This window comes from Crocuta crocuta, unplaced genomic scaffold (assembly GCF_008692635.1).
Source record: "Crocuta crocuta isolate KB4526 unplaced genomic scaffold, BGI_CrCroc_1.0 scaffold803, whole genome shotgun sequence".
Lineage (NCBI taxonomy): Eukaryota > Metazoa > Chordata > Mammalia > Carnivora > Hyaenidae > Crocuta > Crocuta crocuta.
Window position 1 is genome coordinate 5,915 of NW_027532835.1, and position 22,918 is coordinate 28,832.

The window sequence follows — 22,918 nt, forward strand, 5'->3', positions numbered from 1 at the left end:
GTCTAGTTCATCCAATCTTGTCTTCAATAATAAAAATAAAGAATATTGCCTGAAGACTTCCATCCCATTTGCTGGTGGAAGTTTCCTACTCAGGCTCTGTGTGTGTGTGTGTGTGTGTGTGTGTGTGTGTGTGTACCTGTATCTGTGTTCATATGAGTGNGAAGGTTCCTATTCAGGCTCTGTGTGTGTGTGTGTGTGTGTGTGTGTGTGTGTGTGTACCTGTATCTGTGTTCATATGAGTGTGTGTGAAGCATTTATGAGCAACTCACATACTTGTGGAAAGTCATACCAAAGCAGGTGAAGAGTTTCATGATCAAGAAATCCAAATCCTTCACTCTGTAGATAAAGGAGTAAGCCCCAAAGAGGTCAGAAATAATGGCAATGAATAATGGGAAGTATATTTATCCAAGATTTTACTAGAAATGGTTCAGAATACACAGACTAGTGCCCCTCAACCAATCAGGAAGCCAGAAACATAAGTAAAATTTAATTATATATTCATCTAGATGGTTCCTGTAGAGAAAGAATTATGGTAGAATCAGAGTTCCCAACTTTATGCTGTGATTTATTTTGTAATGATAGTAATAACAACAATAATGATACTACATTTATCAGGACGTATTCCCTTCTTCAAACAACCAGAAGATGCCCTCCTCAGGTCAACAACTCTTTAGCTATGTAAAACCACAAAGGCTATATTAACCACTCATTAATGTTTCAGGATGTTATAGGTAAAATAGTTATACTGAGGCGGTATTAGGATTATGAATCAGTGTAACTCATTTTGTGTAATGTGCACTTTTTTTGTGTAACTAAGGTAAAAATGCCTATATAATCCAGCTTATTATGAAAGACTAAGTAGCTGATTCTCTATTTGGTGATTTGGTTAGCATCAATTGGTTAAAATTAACCATCAAGGTGATTTTTAGAAGTAGAAGATTAATTTAAGTGAAAAAAAAAACAACAACCCATAAGTTGTGTCTCACAAGTGTAAAAGCATCTTAAAAGTGTTAAGATGAGTTCTTGCTAGGAAGAACCCTCAGTTTCCACTTCTCCCTTTCAGCTTCAGGAAATTAAATTATGAGTCCCTGAATCTACATCCTGAATGGAGTCCCTATTTGGTGCTTACTTCTTTCCAATATCCATGCATTCAATTTTAGAAGCTATTTAAAAGCTGGAAAAGATATTTTATTGTTTATGAAAGCATCCCTTGACAATATGTCATTCAATATATTCCTCCAGAGACTTGCATCAGAGTGTTGCCTACCTCCGATACTATATTTGTCCTATATTACTCTCATTGGGAAGAATTTTTTTTATAACTGTGTGTGTGGCTACATTAGCATGCCAGTGTATGCACATGAGAAGATTGGAGAATTGAGATTGTGAGTATGTGTTCTTCTAGGTGCTTCTGAGATCTACAGAGAGAAATGTCAGACAGGATCTAAGAGGATAGGGGAAAAGTGCACCTTGTAATTATGTACAAGGAATGCCTCTTACGTGCAAAAGGAGAACAGTTGTCAGAATTTCGTGTGGGACATGAGGAGCTTAAAGAAGTGATACTGGTCTTGTTAGCATTTTTGACTAGTATTTCTCCCTCTCATCCATGGTAAAGCTCTTCATATCTTTAACCAAAGCAAATATATACCCTGACTTATGTGAGTGTTTGAAGGGAATACTGAACTAAAAACAGTGGAAACGTATATTCTTTCTAGATAAGATTCTTAGCACTTTTCTTAGACTGATTCTTCACTTTTCCTAACCCTACCCTCTCTTCTCCATGCAGATATATATCTGGAAATAGGGCGGTGAATTTACATCTGCATTAAGTTTTGTGCATATTTGATGTTAAATAGTTTGGGGGAGGGGGAAAGAAAATACTAATTGATTCCTACTATGGCATACTTAATAAATAGCCATATGTTGGGGGAATAAAAGAAGAAGTTTGAATTTTGCTTATAGGGTCACACAATTCTTCACAGAGGAGGTGATGTTTAAGTTGAGAATTTAATAATAAATGAGCGTTTTACAGACAAGAAAGAAAAGGAGTGTTAGAAACTAAAGGAAATGATAGAAGCACAGGAAAGTATAAGACAATAGTTGTAGAATTCTGAATTAGTTTACAGAATTCTAGCATACATTTCAACATGACTGATAAGTTTGCAAGGGTAATTCAGTGAAAGTTAGCAATAATATTAATAGCACATATGAAAGTTGCATCTCTTATTCCTAAGCATTTTGTCACTGAATATAATGCTGGATTTGAATGATGGTGAGTTATTCTATTTTCATCTACAGAAATTTAGGAATTTTCCTCCATCTACAACTATGGACAATAAAAACTCTGTTTATAAGAATCCTGAACCTAGTGAAGTATATTGGCTAGGTGACTGGCAAGTCTGGAATAAAGAAGGATACATAAATCTAAAACCCAATTCAGATTTTTTTTTTAATTGATTCTCACTGCTCCCTGAAACAGAGGACCTTCACCATCCTGGGAGTGTTTCACGGGGGATTTAAGGAGTATGTCTTGACCTTAGGTTGGGTTTATGGAGAGTTGATATTTATGTACTCTTATTTCATGGTTGTTGAAACTACAGACTCGGCAATATTTCTGGGCAGGAGGGATATATAGAATGAGTAGAAAGAGAGCCATGGAGAGGGATGCCGTTATTAATGGAAGTCATGGCATCAACAACAAAAAGGGAGTCAAACACAGCAATAAAGGGAGGGTATTTTGATACAGGAAGAAAAACAGGTTAGAATGTGACACAGAAATGAAAAATGCATTTAAAATAGAAAATACAATGACTACTGAACAAGTAACAAAAAAGAGTCTTCTAAAAATGTATCATGCTTCACTGAAGTGCCATTTGATATTTTTTCCAGAAACACGAACTTTACTTTAAAGAGTTATGGATGCAAAGGTTTATGATACTGGTTTGGGAAATCACTTACCGATTTAAGAACTACAGCTAGTCATAGTGATTCATGGCAGGATTATGGTGGCAATTAAAAAGATAGAGAGGAGCACCTGGATGGCTCAGTCAGTTGAGCATCCGACTTTGACTCAGGTCATGATCTCGCAGTTGGTGAGTTCGGGCCGCATCGGGCTCTGTGCTGACAGTTAGGAGCCTGGAGCCTGCTTCAGAATGTGTCTCCCTCTCTCTCTCTGCCCCTCCCCTGCTCATGTTCTATCTCTCTCTTTCAAAAATAAATAAACATTAAAAAATTAAGATAGAGAATGTTAGCAGGAGGCGACCATGGCACATATTAAAACAAAATGTGTTTAAACCTGTAACATAAAAAAAAAACAAAAAATCCTCACCTGAAACATATGTTATCAGAAAGTAAAGTGGAGTAAATGAATGCAAAAAGAAAATGCAGGGTTTTGTGAGAAAGTTAATGAACAAACAAAAAAGCAGACTTTTAGAAGACAACATAATTAAGAAAAGTAGCTGCCAGAGAAGAGCTCTCCTTTCCTCTGGAGGAGAGGGTGCCAGAGGGGAGGAGGTGAGAGTTTGTAACACTGTAACTAACATCTTACCAACAGGAGAGAGGAGCTATTATAGACTTGAGGAGGGGTGAAGTTTATGAATAGAAATGGCTGGAAATCGGCCAGGGAATTAAAAGCTGCAGGATTTTAATGGGAATCCTTCCAGAATTGTGATTTCTTCCAATATCATTGAGCTTCTCTATTGGAAAAATAGCATATATAGATTATAATGTGAGATATTCAGGTGCAGGAGAGTTGACGATGAAAAGTGCAAGGCTATGGTATCGGGTGGCAAAGGAGCAGCTAATACATTGTAGCATGAGTAAAACGTGAGAGAAAGGTGAAACCAGAAAGAGGTGGTAATGGCAGAGGCTCTTAGAGAAGAAGTAAATTATTTAGAGGAATGGACATGAATAGCTATTGCAAATATCTATAAAGCAAATTTTTATCATTAAGCAAGAGGTTAGAAAACCCAGGAACTGGATGCAGTGTATACTTTAACCATAGGACCAAATATTCCAGTGTGAAAACGGAACCCCAAAAGAGTCAAACAAGTTGTTCATGTTCTGATTCAAGTGACTTCTGTAGCTTTATTGTTTGGTCATCCACATTCTCTCACGGAACTTTATCTTTATAAAAGGCATTCAATAAAAAGATGTTGAAATTAACTTAATTCCATATTAATATTGTGCCTACTTTCAGTATGTGAGAGGAAAATAAACTCTCAAAATATCACACTAATGTTTGAATAGGGGAATCGCCAGCACACGTGAAATTGAAAAATGTGCTCCCACTTTCAGAGCACGATGATGGCAGAGACCAGGGAACTCAGCTGGGTAATCGTTTCCAAACGTGGCTCATAAAAATATGTTAAAACCGGTTATTTTTGCTTTATTGTTTTAATGTTTATTTATTATTGAGAGACAGATAGACAGAGCATGAGTGGAGTTGGGGGAGAGAGAGAGAGAGAGAGAGAGAGAGATGGAATCTGAAGCAGGCTCCAGGCTCCAAGCTATCAGCACAGAACCTGACACGGAGCTTGAACCCATGAACTAACTACAAGATCATCCCCTGATCTAAGTCGGATGCTTAACCAACTGAGCCATCCAGGGGTCCCCAAAACTGGTTACTTCTTATTAGAAATCATATCATAAACTGAATCCCACTGAAAAAAATATCATTACTTATTTACTATTGCATAGTATAAATATATTTTTTAATATTTATTTATTTTTGAGAGAATGAGAGAGACAGAGTGTGAGTGGGGGAGGAGCAGAGAGAGAGACACACACAGAATCCAAAGCAGGCTCCAGGTTCTGAGCTGTCAGCACAGAGCCCAACATTGGGCTTGAACTCACGAAACATGAGATCATGACCCTGGACGAAGTCAGATGCTTAACCGACTGAGCCACCCAGGTGCTCCAATTGAACAGTATATTTGAAGTATTTATGTTCATGGTTTTGATGTTTCCTGATTTATTTTCCTAAAATAATATTAAGATCTGTTTTTTCCTGTATATATATGAAAATGGAACTATTATTTTATTAATAGAAAAACTTCTTGAAGAAATAATCACAGAAATGTATGATTCGGGGCTCTTATTCCATCTGAAAAAAAAAATCCGTAGTTCAAATTTTCAAATGAGAAATCAATTTTTAAATGAGGAAATCTTATAAAGCATTTTAGTCTAACTTAAGTTTGTCTTATTTGTTCTTTGTCATGGTAAGTTTTCTTTTTATTTGAATTATTTATCTCTAAAATATCAAATTTTATCTATATTTTTTCTGAAAATTTCCTTAGGTTCCAATTTGTGGATTGATTAAGACAGATTCTAAATACACTGTTAAACCTCTTCTATCTACTTGCTCCATATGCATAATTTTACCCTACAGCTTGTCATATAACATTGCCACAGATAGATCATTGTCTTTTGAGGTCAAAGTCTCCACTTCATGACTTCTGGTTTGCCGAAGATTGATAATAGCTCCTCAAGAGAGAGTGTTTCATTATTATTGTTGTTGTTATTTTACTTCTGCCTGTCGGACTGATTTTAAACTTCTTTGGTAAGAAAACTAGAAAGAACTTAAACATAGAATATCTGTTAAATTCCCCAATCTTAACAACTTAGAAGTTCAAACTATGTTCAGTGAGACAGATTTTAGAATAGAGACACACTAGACAGAATGTTTCATTTCTCTATAGTGTTCTTTCTTTTTTTGTATGCCTATGAAGCTGTGAATATGTGTTTCTATCTGTGTGAATGCAAGAGAGAGAGACAGAGAGAGAGAGAGAGATTAGAAGCAGAGAGAGACAGGAGGGAGACAATGAAGACAAAACCAAAATCTAAGATATGTCCTCCAGGGAGCTGTGTCTGCATTCCTGGACCTGCTTAATTGCCCCATCAAAAAATGAATATGTCTTACAAAATGCCATGGAAACCACTCTCAGCCTCTGATCCTATGAATGTAGGTGAGAAGAGAAAACAGGAGACAGACACTCAATGCATACTGCCACTTTGAATCAGAAGCTTAAACCAACGACCTGTAAAGCCAATATGCTCAAGCTCAATGGCACAGTCTTTATGCCCCCGGTGCTGACACTGGTCGGGATCCCTGGCTTGGAATCTGTGCAGTTCTGGATTGGAATTCCTTTCTGTGCCATGTACGTCATTGCTGTGTTTGGGAATTCCCTGCTCCTGGTCATCATCAAATCTGAACGCAGCCTCCACGAGCCCATGTACCTCTTCCTGGCAATGCTTGGAGCAACAGACATTGCTCTCAGTACCTGCATCCTACCCAAAATGCTAGGAATATTCTGGTTCCATTTACCAGACATATACTTCGATGCCTGTCTCTTTCAGATGTGGCTCATCCACACCTTCCAGGGCATCGAATCAGGGATTCTGCTGGCCATGGCCCTGGACCGCTATGTGGCCATCTGTGATCCCCTGAGACATGCAACCATCTTTACCCACCAACTCCTCACTCAGATTGGGGTTGGACTGACACTCAGAGCAGCCCTCCTTGTAGCTCCATGTCTCATCCTCATCAAATGTCGGCTGAAACACTACCGGACCACTGTGGTCTCCCATTCATACTGTGAGCACATGGCCATTGTGAAGTTGGCAGCAGAAGATGTTCGAATCAACAAGATCTATGGTCTGTTTGTGGCTTTCATTATACTTGGATTTGACATAATCTTTATCATACTCTCCTACCTCCGAATATTTATAACTGTCTTCAATCTGCCCCAGAGAGAAGCTCGGCTCAAAGCCTTCAACACCTGCATTGCCCATATTTGTGTCTTCCTTGAGTTTTATCTCTTGGGTTTCTTCTCCTTCTTTACACACAGGTTTGGGTTCCACATTCCACCCTACATTCATATTCTTCTGTCCAACCTTTATCTGCTTGTCCCTCCTTTGCTCAATCCTATTGTGTATGGCGTGAAGACCAAACAGATTTGAGATCGAGTGTTCAAGATATTTTCACTCTAAGGATCCATCTTGATTTCTCACTATCTTATTTTATTTCAAAAAAAAACAACCACAAAACAGTGAACAGAGTTTTCTTGATGAAAGTCTATGCTTTCTCAAGTTCATTTTGTATGGAAGTATAAAATTAGTGTTTTCCATTCAAGTGGGTAAGGCTCTGACTCTTATTTTAAAATGTTCACTTATTCTGGGTACAAATTAATTGAAACATACAGAGCTAACGATATCTAGTTCACATAATAGACAAAAATTATGAATACATTATTGAAGGTCAAACAGCTCTCAGTCACTAAGACAGATATTTCTTAAAATCAAATTAAATATTAATATTTTTGCCTCTATTTAAAAACATCCAACGATCTTTTTGCTACTACATAGGAAATTTAGTCTAATGTATTATCATTCTAATGTATGTGGAACTAAATCTGTCATTTATTTACTATCGTTTATGATCCCACTTCATCATTCTAAAGTCCTTTACTGAGTGATCATGAATTAAGCATTAAGTGCCAGTTGAGATTTTACATCAAAATGTAATCATAATTTCTTTTTTCTCCCCAAAGTACTTCACACAGCCTTCTATGGGGGCATATATAACAAATATATTAAAGTAAATTAAATTCCAATGGAAAAAATTTAACTGAAGACAAATGAAGTAAATGTGGAATAATTAACAGTGAACTTACTTGCTTGTTTTGTGGTAAAACCTTATAAATAAGTAAAATAACATTTTAAATAGCAAGTTTTATAACTTTATTATAGTAACTATAAACAAAAAATTTAAATGTAAAGGTCAGGTGCAGGCTGGTAACAGCACCTCCTAGGGAGATGCATGACGATGGTCTAATGTTGCAACAGTATGAGATGTAGATTTCAACCCTCTCTCTCATTCTATATCCTACCTCCTGGGTAGTACATGTTCGCATCATGCTCTTTGGTATAAACTTCATATGTTCACATTGTGTGTGGTTGATGAAGTACAGTGTCAGAATTTATGAGGGCAAATGTAGCAGCATCATTATATTAATGTGTTGAGATTTTGGAATAAATTTTTCACATGGAGACTTGGTCGTCTGTCACACACAAAATTATGTGGGATTCTCACTATTAATATTGTACAGCCCATAAATATCAAAGATAATCAATTATCTGTATAGTGCCAAAAGACAGAATTTTTCCAATTGGACATTTTTCCTTGCTTTTAGGACATTAGTCTTTTCAAGAGATATTGCCATTTCTGGTACTTTTACCTCTCACACTCATTGTGATGTACCCTCTACCTGGAGCCTCTGGCTCTGATTCCTTTATGGGTGGAATCTTCATTCTACAGGCTTAAGCTTAGAAAATTTTTGGTATCTTTCCCAGGGTGACAAAACTGAGCTTTCCTTTTGGGCTCAGTGTTATTCTTTGTAATCCATAGTAGTCTGTACAGTTCAAACCATATTATTTTAAAACATATCTATGGTTTGGGGGATTACATTGGATGTATAATAACTTAATATTTATCACTTAGTGTCAGTTAACTTTTTGTCATATGTATATGACACTAAATAGTGACTTGGACTATCTTTTACTGGTTTCACTGACTTAGTGTAGTATTCACTGACATAAGGAATTTTAAAGGATGGTCTAGGTAGAGGAAAACAGTCATAAAATCCACTTATGTTAATGTTTGATTTATGAAATAAAACTCCCTAGTACAGATATCTACTTAGTGGCTCTAAACATGATCTAGAAAAAAACCTCTTCATATTTCCAATGTTTCATACAGTGCTGACCCTTGTATATACAAAATAAAATTTTACTGAATAAGTGAAATAAAATTTCACTCAATATCTAGTTTCATTATTATATGAATCCTATGAAATATTTAATGCATGTTACAGTTGATGAGCATGAGTGGCCTGTTCCTCAGCTTGAGTGGAAATTGCAAGTACCTAAAAAGAGAAATATAGAATGAAATCTGTAGTTTTGGATTTCAGTTGAAGACATCAGTGAACCTCAAGGTTTTCAATATGGGTTGATATATAGAAAAATATAATTTATGTCATGTGGGTGTGAGTGTGTACATGTGCATGAGTGTTCCTGTGTGTGTAGTTGTATTCTCCAGCACTTTGTCTTCTGAGATGGCCTTTGAGCAGTCTTTCATCAGTATCAATGAGCCTAAAAGTTGCCTTCATCACAAGGTAGAACACTCAGACTATGGGGTTGTCAAATTCCATTCTGGTGACCTTGACTTTATCATATGCACTAATCATTTTTTATATTGAAAACCTTTCTTCATGTCCCAATCTTTCTTCTACAACTAGATGTAAACTGCTTTGAAGGTAGGGAAAGATTTGATTAATCTCTGCCTCACCCAAGCTGTAGAACCCAATGGTATAGGTTTCATTGAAACTCCCACCTCTTTGAGCATGTGTCCTATCCATGCTGCATATCACTAGAGTTTGCTGCAAACTCTCATTCCCCAAACCTCTCAGTATTTTCAAACAATATCACAATTTCTCTAGGAGTAATCTTTCTAGCCCTGAAGACTGCATGCCGTTCTTCAACTATATTTTACATCTTTCTCTCAGGGCTTTAGGAAGACACCACTTTGCAAATTCTGGGTTATGTTTAGAATCCTTTTATTTATGCATTGTAAATACTATATCATTTAAATATTATTACAAAGTTTTATTTTCATATTAATTTCTGTTTACACAAAATTCCATCTGAATATAATGAGTAACTGAAAACATGGCCTAAAGTTTCATTTTCTCAAATATCTAGCATAGTAGTCAGTACATATATATGTACATTACTTGCCCTGTTTGTTACTAACTTCAGTGACAGAGAAAGACTGAGATATCTTCTGTAAAAACTTTGTGGGATAAGAACATAAATAGCTAATATTCAGGGAGTAGAAGCATATAAGTTTTGAATTTATTTTATGTATCTCATCTTTGTAACAAAAAAATTAAAAAGCAGATAAATTTAATTGTGTTTACCACAAGGAACATAACTGATCACTTCTTCATTTCTCAGGAGAATTGCATCATAGTCTTGTCCAGCTGCTCACACTATATTTCTCTCAGTGAAAATATTTTTTTAACTAAAAAATCTTTTTTTCTAAAATAGTTTATAACTATACCATATGAGTAGGTAAGTGCACATAAGAAGGTGGAAGAATTAAACTCACAAGTATGTGTTCTCATAGGTGGCTCCGAAATCTAGATAAGTATTTAGAAAAGATCCAAAGGAAATGTGGGGAAATTGTGCCTTATAATTGTGCATAAGAAGTCACTCTGAGCAGAAATCCTTGAAGGGAAATAAGTAAATCACTTGTCAGATCTGACTCAAAATACATTTTGGCCCAGAAAAAAAGTTCTTAGAAGAACATTCTTGGAAAAACATGTTTCACCTTTCTTTTCTTCTCTTATCCATAGTGAATGTCTCCAGACCTTTCATTAAAACAGGTATGCATCCTGTGCGGCAAAGGCAGTGCTAAGAGGAAAGTACATTGCTCTCCAGGCNTATAGTGAATGTCTCCAGACCTTTCATTAAAACAGATATGCATCCTGACTCAGGTGAGTCTATAAAGATAATGCAGAAATGCAAACCAAGAAAGCTTATACATCAAGAATATAAAATTCCCAACATTTTTCTTAAACTGGTTCTTTGTGTTTTCTAATACTTCTCTATGAAGGTATACTTCTGGAAAAAGAACAAATGGCTTTGCATCCACATTAAATTTTATATGTTTTGGATAGTAAACAGATCCAGGGAAACTAAACTGTTAAATTAATGAATTCCTACTAGGATGCACTCAGTAACTAGTCATTGTCTTGCATTGGAGAGCACAAAGGAAGAATTTGGATTTCTGCTTAAGAACATCAGGAGATGAGGGATGCCTGGGTGACTCAGTCAGCTAAGCTTCCAACTCTTGATTTCAGCTCATGCCATGATCTCAAGGTTCATGAGATCAAGCCTAGGGTTGGGCCTGCCCCTCCCCATGCATTCTCCTTCTCTCTGTCTCTTTCTCTCTCTCACCATAAATAAATAAATAAACTTTTTCAAAAAGAACATGATATACTTCATAAAGGAGATGATTCTTGAGCTGAGTTGAATAATAAACAATTACTTGTCAGATAATAAAGGCTTTGGGTACAGGAGGAAATCTAAAGGAATGTGGATTATAAGGAAAGGAAAGTCTAATAAAATTGTAGAATCTAAAATGGTCTTTAAAAAATTTTTTTTTGGTCTTTAAAATTCTAACATACATTTTCTTATAATGGTACGTTTATATCAGGGTTAAATTAAGTGTAGCAAAAACAACACTGTTAATAGCACATACTAAACTTCATCTCTTATAGGCTAAGCTTTAGTCACTAAATGCATAATTGAGTTTGAAGAATGGGGCACCTGGGTGGCTTAGTCGGTTAAGCGGCCGGCTTTCGCTTAGGTCATGATCTCGCGGTTCGTGGGTTCGAGCCCCGTGTCGGGCTCTGTGCTGACTGCCAGCTCAGAGCCTGGAGCCTGTTTCAGTCTGTGACTCCCTCTCTCTCTGACCGTCACTCCCCTGCTCACGCTGTCTCTCTCTCTCTCCTAGAAATAAATAAATATATTAAAAAAAATAATAATTGAGTTTGAAGAAATGGTAGGTTATCTATTTTTTTCTGGAGAAACTGAGATTTTTTTATTGCATATACAGTTACGCACAGTAATAGATCTCTTTATAGGTGTCTTGATCTAATGAGATATATTAGTGGCATGGTTGGTGAATCTAGATTAAATGAGAATAGTAGAATATCAGGGGGAAAAAAGTGTTTTTTTCCTACTTCTCACTGAAGTAGAGGGGTTTTCCCATCTGGCCACAGCCAGTCAACAATGAGGTTAACCACGATGTGGCATCAGAAGTACGAAGATAAATACTGCTTTTGTCTACATTGGAGAGATACAAGTAAAAATGAGAGAAAGAATGATACAGAGTCTTAGAGAGAAAAGGAGAGTTAGAGATAGTTCACCAAAGGTAAAAAAAAAAAAAATAACTCTCATGTAACGAATACTTTTTCCAATCTCAACAATCTTATGAGTCACTTTTCATCTTCACCTTGTCAGCAAAGTGAGTGATGAACTGGAATTAAGGGTAGGAATTACCTTCCCAAACATTTTAATGTAGGTATTGCCTACTCTATGAGTAAATAGGAACAAGGGGTATAGGGAAGAAAGTCCTGTCAACAGGATTAAGAAAAGTGAATTCAATTCAAAAAAATCTTTAAATCTGTCCTATTTCTTTTCCACCATGGTAGAACTGTTTAAAAGGCAGTTCGATGGTTGAGTTCCACAGATTTATGGAAAAGCAATATGTATTTCTTCTTTTCCAGTGATCAGTGTAGCTGTGGGATAGGGTAATATTGCCAGGAGAAGACATCTAGAATAAGGAGAGCCATGAAGATGAACATAGCTGTCAGTGGAATTTATGGTATCAACAGTGTAAAGAGAGTCAGACAAAAGAACAAAGGAAGGGTATGCTGAGACAGAAGAAAAGCCAAGATAGGCTACGATTATGGAAACAAAACATGTATTTTAAGGAGAAAATAATGTCAAGCACAGATATCAATTGAGAAGAGTTCTTACAATTTCTATTGTGCTTGGTTAGTAGAAGGTCATTTTTATTTGTTTCCAGAAAAGTGAATTTGGAGTTGTCCATGCAAAAGCAGTCACAGTGGTTTGAAATATACTTTAAGTGATTAGAAAAATAGAAGACCTGGTGATTAATGCCAAGATTAGAGCTATAAATAAAATGAGAGATAGAGAGGATTAGCTGGCAGAGGTCCCTGCTTCTGATATTTTTTTTAAAAAAGGTGTTAAAACTTGAATAGTTTGTCAGTAGGCAAAGCACAAGTGCGTATGACAAATGCTTGCAATGCAAAATTGTAAAGGAAAGTCAATAAACAAGGAAAAAAATCAGAACATATCTAGGGAAATCTGACTAGAAGGAAAGGAGATGTTCTCTTCTTGCTGGAATAGGAAATGGAGATAGAAGATGAGAGTTTATATATATATATATATATATATATATATAATATAATATAATATAATATAATATTATTACTACATTGTATGGCCGAAAGAGAGAGGTTACTACAGCAAACTTGAGGAGAGAGGTGGAATTAAGGAATATAAGTGTCTAGAAATCAGTCAGAGAATTCAGAGTAATTCTGAACATGTAAGTTTTGTGGCAATACATCAAAAACTGTGATTTTCCTTAGCATTATTGAGTTTCTCTGTTGAAAAATTAAACTGAATAGACTGATTACATTTTGAGATTTTCAGACACAGACTGCTGGGTAATTAAAGGAGCAAAGATATTTTGTTGCTTGACCAAGGAGTAGCTAATGTATCATATCATGAATAAAAAGTAAGAGAAGAATGTGAATTAGGAAGACAAGATAGTGACCCTGAATAAGAGAGAAAAATAAACATATGACCACAGAATGCTGGAAATAAAAAATGAGATATTTATCAGAGTACAAAATTATAATGAGTAACTTGTATATGAACAATGTCTGGGTTATATGCATTTCAAGATTTCATTTATATGCTGTGTGAGTTTATGTGATAGTTTTATGAAGTTCTGTGAATATGAAACATGAAGCTTTCAAGCTTGTATTCATGGAGATTTAAAAAATAGAAAACAAAATAAAAGATCTTATTTTCCTCATTCCTGATCATTAAAACATAATAACTATACTAGTGTTTCTGCTAGGACAGAAAAATGAAACCCAAATACAGGAATACTTGTCCCTTTCACCCGTTATTTCTGTACTCTACATATAAAAATTCTGTGCTGTTTAGTCATTTGCCATTTTTTAGTTTACAAAACTTAGATGAATGTAATTTGAAGCCAATAATCTTATTCAACAAGTTATATTCTATGGATCACCAAGACAAAAATTCTAAAAGAATCTGTTGACTGATACACAGGCACAGATGAAAGAATGAGGTGGATGGAGAAACAATAATTTTAGGAATGTATTGGCCAATGAGAATACAGAATAGATTGGTCTCAAGCATTGAGAGGTGGAAGGTGACTTACAGGATTTTTATTACCCAAAAGAGACCTTGATTGAAGGTGATTGAAGATGTAATGTGTTTGAAAATGTAGCAAACTAAGAATATGACCTCCCACTAAGGACCTTTGTGAAGGTATGGGGAATTAATCATGAGAATTAACAACAGAGATGTTGACATGTTCCTTAGTCAGCCAAAATGAACGGTGAATTTAAATAACAAATCAAACAAAGAAACCCAACAAACAGAATCTTTGGATTTCAAAAGCCCTTCAAAAACGAAGGGACTTAGACCACAGTTTGGGTTTTCTGTGTGTGTGGTTTTTTTTTGTTTGTTTGTTTTGTTTGTTTTTTTTTTTTTTTTGGCTCATTTACAACCAGAACTTCATGATACCTCTGAAATGAAGTCTATACAACTGACTGAAAAAAGAAAATCTATTGTCATCCAACATAAGAAATAGAAGTCCACATTGAGTAGTGTTAGAGTTTCTTCATTTTTTAAGTTTCTTAAAAAATGTTTAAGTTTCTTCATTTATTTTGAGAGGGGGGTGGGGGCAGAGAGAGAGGGAGAGAGAGAATCCCAAGGCTTTCTGCTGTCAGTGCACAACCTGACACAGGGCTTGACCTCATGAGATCATGACTTTGAGGTCATGACCTGAGCTGATATCAAGTGTTTGGCACTTAATAGACTGAACCACCCAGGTGCCCTGGAATTAGAGTTTTAGTGCTTACTTGAAATGCATTCATTTTATACCTCTATGTCTCTAAATTATTTTATAAAAACTTAAACTGACCACATAAATGTTTACCTGCTAATGAATGAACAGCACACAAGGTAGCAGAGAGGCCAAAGCTGAAGGTTTTTATAATAAACCATACAAGGAATGCCAGGGGGTTGAGTCTTCTCTATGTACATATAAGATTCTTTGATTTTAGGGTCCAATAAATTCTCATCTAAATAGAAAGTAGCTTTCCTGTACATATTAGGTCTTCCTTAGAATAAAGCTTCCTTTGAGTGGTTGTGGTCTAGCATGATGTGGTCACAGATGAACAGTGGCTCTGTTAGAGCTAATAGAGAATACCAAAGCAAGTGATTAGCAAGTATGAAAACCTGGAGATGGTACAAGTGGGAAGAAAGTTTCTTTGGAGATTAACCATTTTCCTTCCCACAACTAGAAAAAGGATCTATACACATTACCAATAACTGAAATGGACCTGCTTGGACAAAATGTTTAGTTTTTTTAATGGTTATTTATTTTTAAGAGACAGAGCATGAGTGGGGGAGGGCAGAGAGAGGGAGACACAGAATCTGAAGCAGGCTCCAGGCTCTTAGGTGTTAGCGTAGAGTGAGACTCAGGGCTCGAACTCATGAACCTTGAGATCATGATCTGAGCCGAAGTTGGATGCTTAACCAACTGAGTCACCCAGGTACCCCTGCTTGAATAAATTTTTGAAGTGTGTGTGTGTGTGTGTGTGTGTGTGAGAGAGAGAGAGAGAGAGAGAGAGAGAGAGAGAGAGAGAGAGAGAGAGAGGATAGTAACAGAGTAGATGTGTTTTGGGAGGTAAGGGTGTGTGAGAGGAATATGAAGAGCCAGGAACGGAATAATTAGATCAATCCAGAGAATCAACACAACAAGCTTCCTGACCAGGGATTCTGGGCATATCTGATAGCTAAACTGATGGAATGGCCACATATCAGTGATTTCAGATTTATCTGAGTCCTGGCTTCCCCAGTAATCACTGAGGCAAATGCTTAGAGAATCAGGAAAGTGGAGTTTTCAATTAATTGATCCTTCAATACAGATATTATCTTGGTAGAAACCACCTAAATTTTGTATATATGCACAATTTACATCCTTTCAAAGGAGAATGCTCTAGACTTAGTATTTTAATGGGTTGAAATTAAACAAACAAGGGGACAATTTGTGTAGAATGCCTCAGAGAGCTACTGCCTGTCCCAGCGTCTTGGGACAGGATTAGCTTTGCCAGCAGAAGGGCCCAAAGACTCAGAAGTTAACTATGAGTCATTTCTACCAAACTCCGTCATTACAAATGAGAACAATAAAACTAATGTTTGATATTTATGTTAAAGATCAACAACATTATTAAGTTGGAGATGTAGGGTGTGGATGCATGGTATGGTCTAAGCACAAGGCTGGATGTTCCACTGGGAAAATACATAAAGGGGTCCACAAGGATGCAGCCTCATTGTCTGCTGCAGGTAAGTTCTGCAGTTGTAATGTGTTTACTCAGCCCCCGGCACAGTGTATTTTATATAGGAAATACTCAGTAAAAGGAGATTGAACCTAACTGCATTCTATAGCAATAGTGTTCCCAAGAGAAGGAAAATGCCCAACTGAATGTGATAATGTCACAGTTACATGATTTGCAAGCAAATATTTAAATTGGAACAAATACTAACACTCTCACAGCAGAATAAATGACAATAAACAGGCAACTGAGTTGTGCATTAATATCCAAGGGTGAGTTTTATAGGAGCAGGTATTTAAAAGAGAAAGAATATGGGAAAGGGGTGGGTTACAGGGATGGGGAAATACTACACTTTGATTAAAGAGGACAGCTCCACAAAATTTTAATTTTCTTGTTGGGCATTACCTGGTTCAGGACAATTTTAGTCTTTTTTATGGCTGTATCAGATGCCTGTGGTGTGTTCCAGGCATTTTAGCCTACTCATTAAACCAAAGAACAATTAGATTCTATATAAGGAATATAATCATTTTAATAATGTATGAAAAGTATTTCTCATCAATAAATCATAGCAATAGAATTTTCTGGAACAAATACGTTTTCAATATTTTCTGTTATATTTTAAGTACTTATGTCATTTGATATTTTCCGATTTATTTTTCAAAAATTATCTTGTTTAGAATTAGTAATTACCATCTACTCTTTGAAAGTTATTTATTGATCAGATATTGATATGAGAAAGTTTTCCAAGAGAAATACAACACATTATAAATTTTCATTTTAGGCCATTTTTATTTAAAGTACATTTTTTTGTACAAAATGTGTATATCTGAATCTTGATAAGAAATTTTATTCCTGCATCAAGAATTCTTCTTTTTAAAATCGGTCTAGTTTGTCATTTGACATCATCGATTTTACTTTGTGTTGTTTATTTCTAGAATATCTAATTTTATCTGGGATACTGGAGACTATTTCCCCAGGGTCCATTTCTGGGATTTATATGTGTTTAAAATACTATGACACAAGCTCTGTTTTAGCCCCCTATATGTATATATTTAACTTTTTTATTAACAGGCATTCTTTTTAGATTAGTTTCAGCTTTACAGAAAAACTATACAGGAAGTATAGAGTTTTCATATATACTCTCTTCCTCTCCCATCCTACATCTTCTAATTAACATCTTGCATTGGTGTGGTACCTTTGTTACAAAAGATGAGAACTTAGATATTTGTTATTTTTCAATATTTATCGTTTTTCGATATTTGTTATTGACTAAACTACATTACATTAGGGCTACTTCTCTGTATTGTACATTTCTTTGTGTTTGGACAAATGCATATCTTATATCCATTTTTATACTAACATACGGAATATTCTGTCTTAAAAAGGCCCACCTATTCATCTTTCTCTTTTCTCTCTGAAACCCTGGTGACTACTGACTTTGTTACTGTCTCTATAGTTTTACTTTTCCAGAATGTTATACAGTAGGAATCACATATATGTAGCTTTTTCAGGAACTGCCTCATTGACTCAGCAATATGGATTTTAAATTTCTTCTTATCATTTGTTACTTGATAGTTCATTTCTTTTTGTTGCTGAATACTTCATCATATGGATGTGTCACAGCTTGTTTATACACTCACTTATCGGTAGAGATACTGATTATTCCAAGTTTTGGCAATTGTGAATAAAGATGCTATCAATATTCATGCACCAGTTTTGTGCTTACATAAATTTTTGATTCACTCGGGTTAATACTTAGGAGCATAATTATTGGACTTCATGATAAGTCTATGGTTACTTTGTACCCTGTCTTCCAACGTAGCTGTATCATTTGGCATCTTCACCATTAATGAATGAGAATTCTTGTCTCTCCAGTTCCTCAACAGCATTTAATATATCAAATTCTTGAATTTTAGCCATTCTAATAGGTGTGTGGTAGTATTTCACTGTTATTTTAATTTGAAATTCCCCAGTGAACCTGAGGTTTCTGTTCAGATTTTTGCCCATTTTAAATCTGGTCATTTTCCTTTTTTTTTTTTTTTAACCGGTTTATTGTCAAGTTGGTTTCCATATAACACCCCAGTGCTCATCCCCACAAGTACCCTCCTCCGTGCCCATCACCCTCTTCACCTCCCCCCCATCTGCCTTCAGTTTGTTCTCAGCATTCAAGAGTCTCTCAAGGTTTGTCTCCCTCCCTCTCCCCCACTATTTTTCCCCTCCTTCTCCCCCATGGTCGTCCTTTAAGTTCCTCCTAATCCTCCTATACGTGCAAATATATGGTATCTGTCCTTCTCTACCTGACTTATTTCGCTCAGCATAACACCCTCAAGGTCCATCAATGTTGCTACACATGGCCATTTTTCATTCTTTCTCATTGCCATGTAGTATTCCATTGTATAAATATAAATCTGGTCATTTTCTTGTTGTTGAGTTTTAAGAGTTCTTTATATATTTTGGAGTAAAAGTCTTTATTTCAAATATGTGCTTTGCAAATATTTTCTCTCTGTCTGTGCTTTGTCTCTTCATTTCCTTAACAGTGTCTTTCACAGAGCAGATGGTTTCCAAATTTAATGAAGATCGACTTATTAATTGCTTTTGTCATGGATCCTACTTTTAATGTTAACTAAAATGTGACTTTCAAAGCCAAGATCTCCTAGGTTTTATCCTATTGTCTCTTTTGAAATTTGTATAGTTTTGTATTTTCATTCTAAAAGTATTATGACATGGGGTGCCTGGGTGGTGCATTTGCTTAAATGGTTGACTCTTGATTTTGAGTCAGGTCATGATCTCAGTCTCCTGAGATCGAGCTCCGTATGGAGCTCTGCACTGGGTATGGTGCCTGCTTCAGATTTTCTCTCCTTCTCTCTCTGCCTCTCCCCCACTCACATACATTTTCTCTCACTCACTTAAAAAAATCTATCAATCACTCAATTAATTAAGGTTTTCTTGAGAGAGATAGTGTGATTGGGAAAAGGACAGAGTGCAAGGCAGAGAATCCCCAGAAGACTCCGCACTGTCAGCGCAAAGCCCTATGCAAGGGCTCAAACCTACCCACAAACCGTGAGATTATGACCTGAGCTGAAACCAAGAGTCTGATGCTTAACCAACTGAGCCAGTTAGGGACGCCCCAAAATAAATAAATAAATAAATAAATAGATAGATAGATAGATAGATAAATAAATAGTGCTGTGACCCATTTTGAGTTAATTTTTGCAAAAGGTGTAACGTCTTGGTCTACATTCCTTTATTTTTGCATGTGAAATGTGCAGCGGTTTCAGCATCATTATTTGAAAATACCTTTTTTTTCTTCATTAAATTGACATTGTTCCTGTGTCGAAGAACAGCTGACTACAAATATATGTGTGCCTATTGGTGGCCTTCAGTTTTGCCCCACTGATCAATTTGTCCATTCTTCTGCATGATCACGCTGTTTTGTCACCACATCTTTAAGTCCAAATTCTAGTAGTGTCAGTGCTCTGACTGTGCTCTTCAATGTGTGTTTCCAATCTGAGTCTTTGCCTTTCCATATTAACTGAGGAAGAGCTGTACATACCCACAAAATAACCTGCTGGGATTTTGATTGGGGTTACATTGCTTATACATATCAAGTCGACAATACATTACATCTTAATAATATTAAGTTTTCCTCTCCTAGGCACAGAGATATTTAACTTTTTATTGTAATGATGCAAATATTGTTGTCTTTAAGTTCAAAATCACTACTTCCTATTACTAATTCCTGATACTATTTCTTATTTTCCCGTGGTACCGGATACTGCTTGAAATGGTGAAGGTTCCTTTTTTTTCTCTTTGTGTTCACTGCAGACTAAATGACTATCTATGAATTTCTCTTGGATAAAATCAAATTGATATAGGTAACATCTTAACTTCCTGAAACTATTATAATACGAAACTAATATTCTTAACTGATAAATGAATACAAATTCACATACAACACCAGGTATGAGTGGGTCTGCTTTGCATATTGATTGTCATGCGTATCTTTTTGCCTTTGTGGAGAGGGGGGAATTTTGGGAGCCTATATGTGCATTCCTAGAATTAATCAATTAACTTGTATTCTTGAAAAAATGCCCTTGAAAGACACATTCAATTTCTGCTTCTAGAAATGTCAATAGATCTACATGAAAGCAAATACAGAAGAGAGAATCCCAAAACAAAACTTGAAGCATAAATCAGGCAAATCTAAGGCAACATGCTCAAGTTCAATGGCACAGTATTCAGGCCCCCAGTGTTGACATGGGTCTGGATCCCTGGCTTGGAATCTGTGCAGTTCTGGATTGGAATTCCTTTCTGTGCCATGTACGTCATTGCTGTGTTTGGGAATTCCTTGCTCCTGGTCATCATCAAATCTGAACGCAGCCTCCATGAGCCCATGTATTTCTTCCTGGCAATGCTTGGAGCAACAGACATTGCTCTCAGTACCTGCATCCTACCCAAAATGCTAGGAATATTCTGGTTCCATTTACCAGACATATACTTTGATGCCTGTCTCTTTCAGATGTGGCTCATCCACACCTTCCAGTGCATCGAATCAGGGATTCTGCTGGCCATGGCCCTGGACCGCTATGTGACCATCTGTGATCCCCTGAGACATGCAACCATCTTTACCCACCAACTCCTCACTCAGATTGGGGTTGGACTGACACTCAGAGCAGCCCTCCTTGTAGCTCCATGTCTCATCCTCATCAAATGTCGGCTGAAACACTACCGGACCACTGTGGTCTCCCATTCATACTGTGAGCACATGGCCATTGTGAAGTTGGCAGCAGAAGATGTTCGAATCAACAAGATCTATGGTCTGTTTGTGGCTTTCATTATACTTGGATTTGACATAATCTTTATCATACTCTCCTACCTCCGAATATTTATAACTGTCTTCAATCTGCCCCAGAGAGAAGCTCGGCTCAAAGCCTTCAACACCTGCATTGCCCATATTTGTGTCTTCCTTGAGTTTTATCTCTTGGGTTTCTTCTCCTTCTTTACACACAGGTTTGGGTTCCACATTCCACCCTACATTCATATTCTTCTGTCCAACCTTTATCTGCTTGTCCCTCCTTTGCTCAATCCTATTGTGCATGGCGTGAAGACCAAACAGATTCGAAATCGAGTGTCTAAGATTTTCCACTTTAAAGATCCATCTTGATATCTTACATATCTTTTGTCAAATAATAAAAGTTCACTTTAAAAAAACCAGTTTGAGTCATATTCTGTGCTTTCTCAAGTTTGTGCTGCTGAAATGTAAAATGTTAGGTTTTCCATTGGAGACAGGCTCTGATTCCTATTTAAGCAATTTCACTTTTCATGGTTATAAAATTAATTCATTAACTGATGAAATAAAAGGCAGAAAATGTGAAGACTTGTTTCTGGTTTAGTCGGTGAAGATTTGTCTTCAGTCTTTCAGTGAGGAAGTTTCTCAAAAACAAGTACTTTCAAGTGGCTATTCTCTGATTGAAAATATTAAATTCACACAGTTATTTAAAAACAATGAATGCATTCTGAAATTGATAACTTCAATGATCATGAGCTACTTTCTTTTGTCTTCTAATTTTGATTTCAGTACTCTTTCACTCTACCTCCTCTTCTTCATCATTTTATTATGGACTTGAAGATCTTTTCTTTTCTGACTTATACTCATCTGAGCACTAAGGAGGTTCAGATGTTTAATTTTGTACTGGAATGTAAATTTATACATGTATTAAATCCAAATGATTTGCATTTACAAAAACTCGAATATGTTTACTGACCATTCCGATAGACGCCATACCCAGTTTTCGTTATCATTGTCATCTTGCATTAGTATACTTGTTATGAATAGTAAACCAATATTGGTACATTGTAGTTTACTAAAGTTTATATATTTTTTTTAAGTTTTAAAAATTTTTACCTAATTTCCCCCCCACCAGATCCCATCTTGGATGATCCACTGCATTTAGATGTCAAGAGTCCTTAAGCTTCTCTTGGCTGTAACTTTCTGAGACTTTCCTTGTTTCTAATGACCTTGACAATATTGAAGAGTACTATTCAGGTATTTTAGGAATCCCTTCCATGGGAGTCAATCTGATGTTATTCTAATGATTAGATTGGAATTATGTGCACTGGGGAAGAAAGTCATAGAAGTTCAAGTCCCATTTTGATCATATATCAGGAATACCTATTATCCATATAATTTATCATTGTGTGTATTAACTTTAGTTACCTGCCTCAGCTATCTTTGTCATACTTCTCCATTTTAATTCCCATTTTATACTGTACTTTTGGAAGAAATATCACTATATGTGGCCTATACTTAAGGAGTAGGGATTTATGTTCCTCCTTTGAGGATGGAGTAGATACATATTTTGGTGAATTATTTAGAATTCTTTTACAAGGCAGATTGATTTTTTTCTCCCCACTCATTAATTGGTTCAATCACTTATTTACATCAGTATGGACTTATGGGTATTCTTGTTATAATTTGGACTATAATCCAATTTACTTTATTTTATTGCTCATGCTGTTTCAGTTTGACCATAGGTGCTCTTTCATTTGGTTTTCTCTCCATTTTGACTTACCTCTCCTTTTGTGTGTGTGAGTGCGTGTGTGGGGGTGTGTGTGGGGGGTGTGTGTGGCACTTCTTGCTTTATGGCGTTGAAGGATGTTCCAGG

General features: G+C 36.1%; 2 protein-coding genes across 2 annotated transcripts; both read left to right on the forward strand.

The window, feature by feature from the left end:
- The first annotated feature begins 6,051 nt into the window (after positions 1–6,051).
- LOC144216056 (olfactory receptor 52A5-like) lies at positions 6,052–6,960 on the forward strand. The gene has a single exon (XM_077745328.1). It carries the CDS (start codon positions 6,052–6,054, stop codon positions 6,958–6,960), a length of 909 nt encoding a protein of 302 aa, XP_077601454.1.
- Positions 6,961–20,466: 13,506 nt separating this feature from the next.
- Positions 20,467–21,417, forward strand: LOC144216057 (olfactory receptor 52A5-like). The gene has a single exon (XM_077745329.1). The coding sequence runs from the start codon at positions 20,467–20,469 to the stop codon at positions 21,415–21,417; it is 951 nt and encodes a 316-aa protein (XP_077601455.1).
- Positions 21,418–22,918: the final 1,501 nt, after the last annotated feature.

What these genes read in the sequence shown, in the direction of transcription:
- LOC144216057 (XM_077745329.1), top strand. Translation starts at nt 20,467, where the DNA reads ATGCTCAAGTTCAATGGCACAGTATTCAGGCCCCCAGTGTTGACATGG.
- LOC144216056 (XM_077745328.1), top strand. Translation starts at nt 6,052, where the DNA reads ATGCTCAAGCTCAATGGCACAGTCTTTATGCCCCCGGTGCTGACACTG.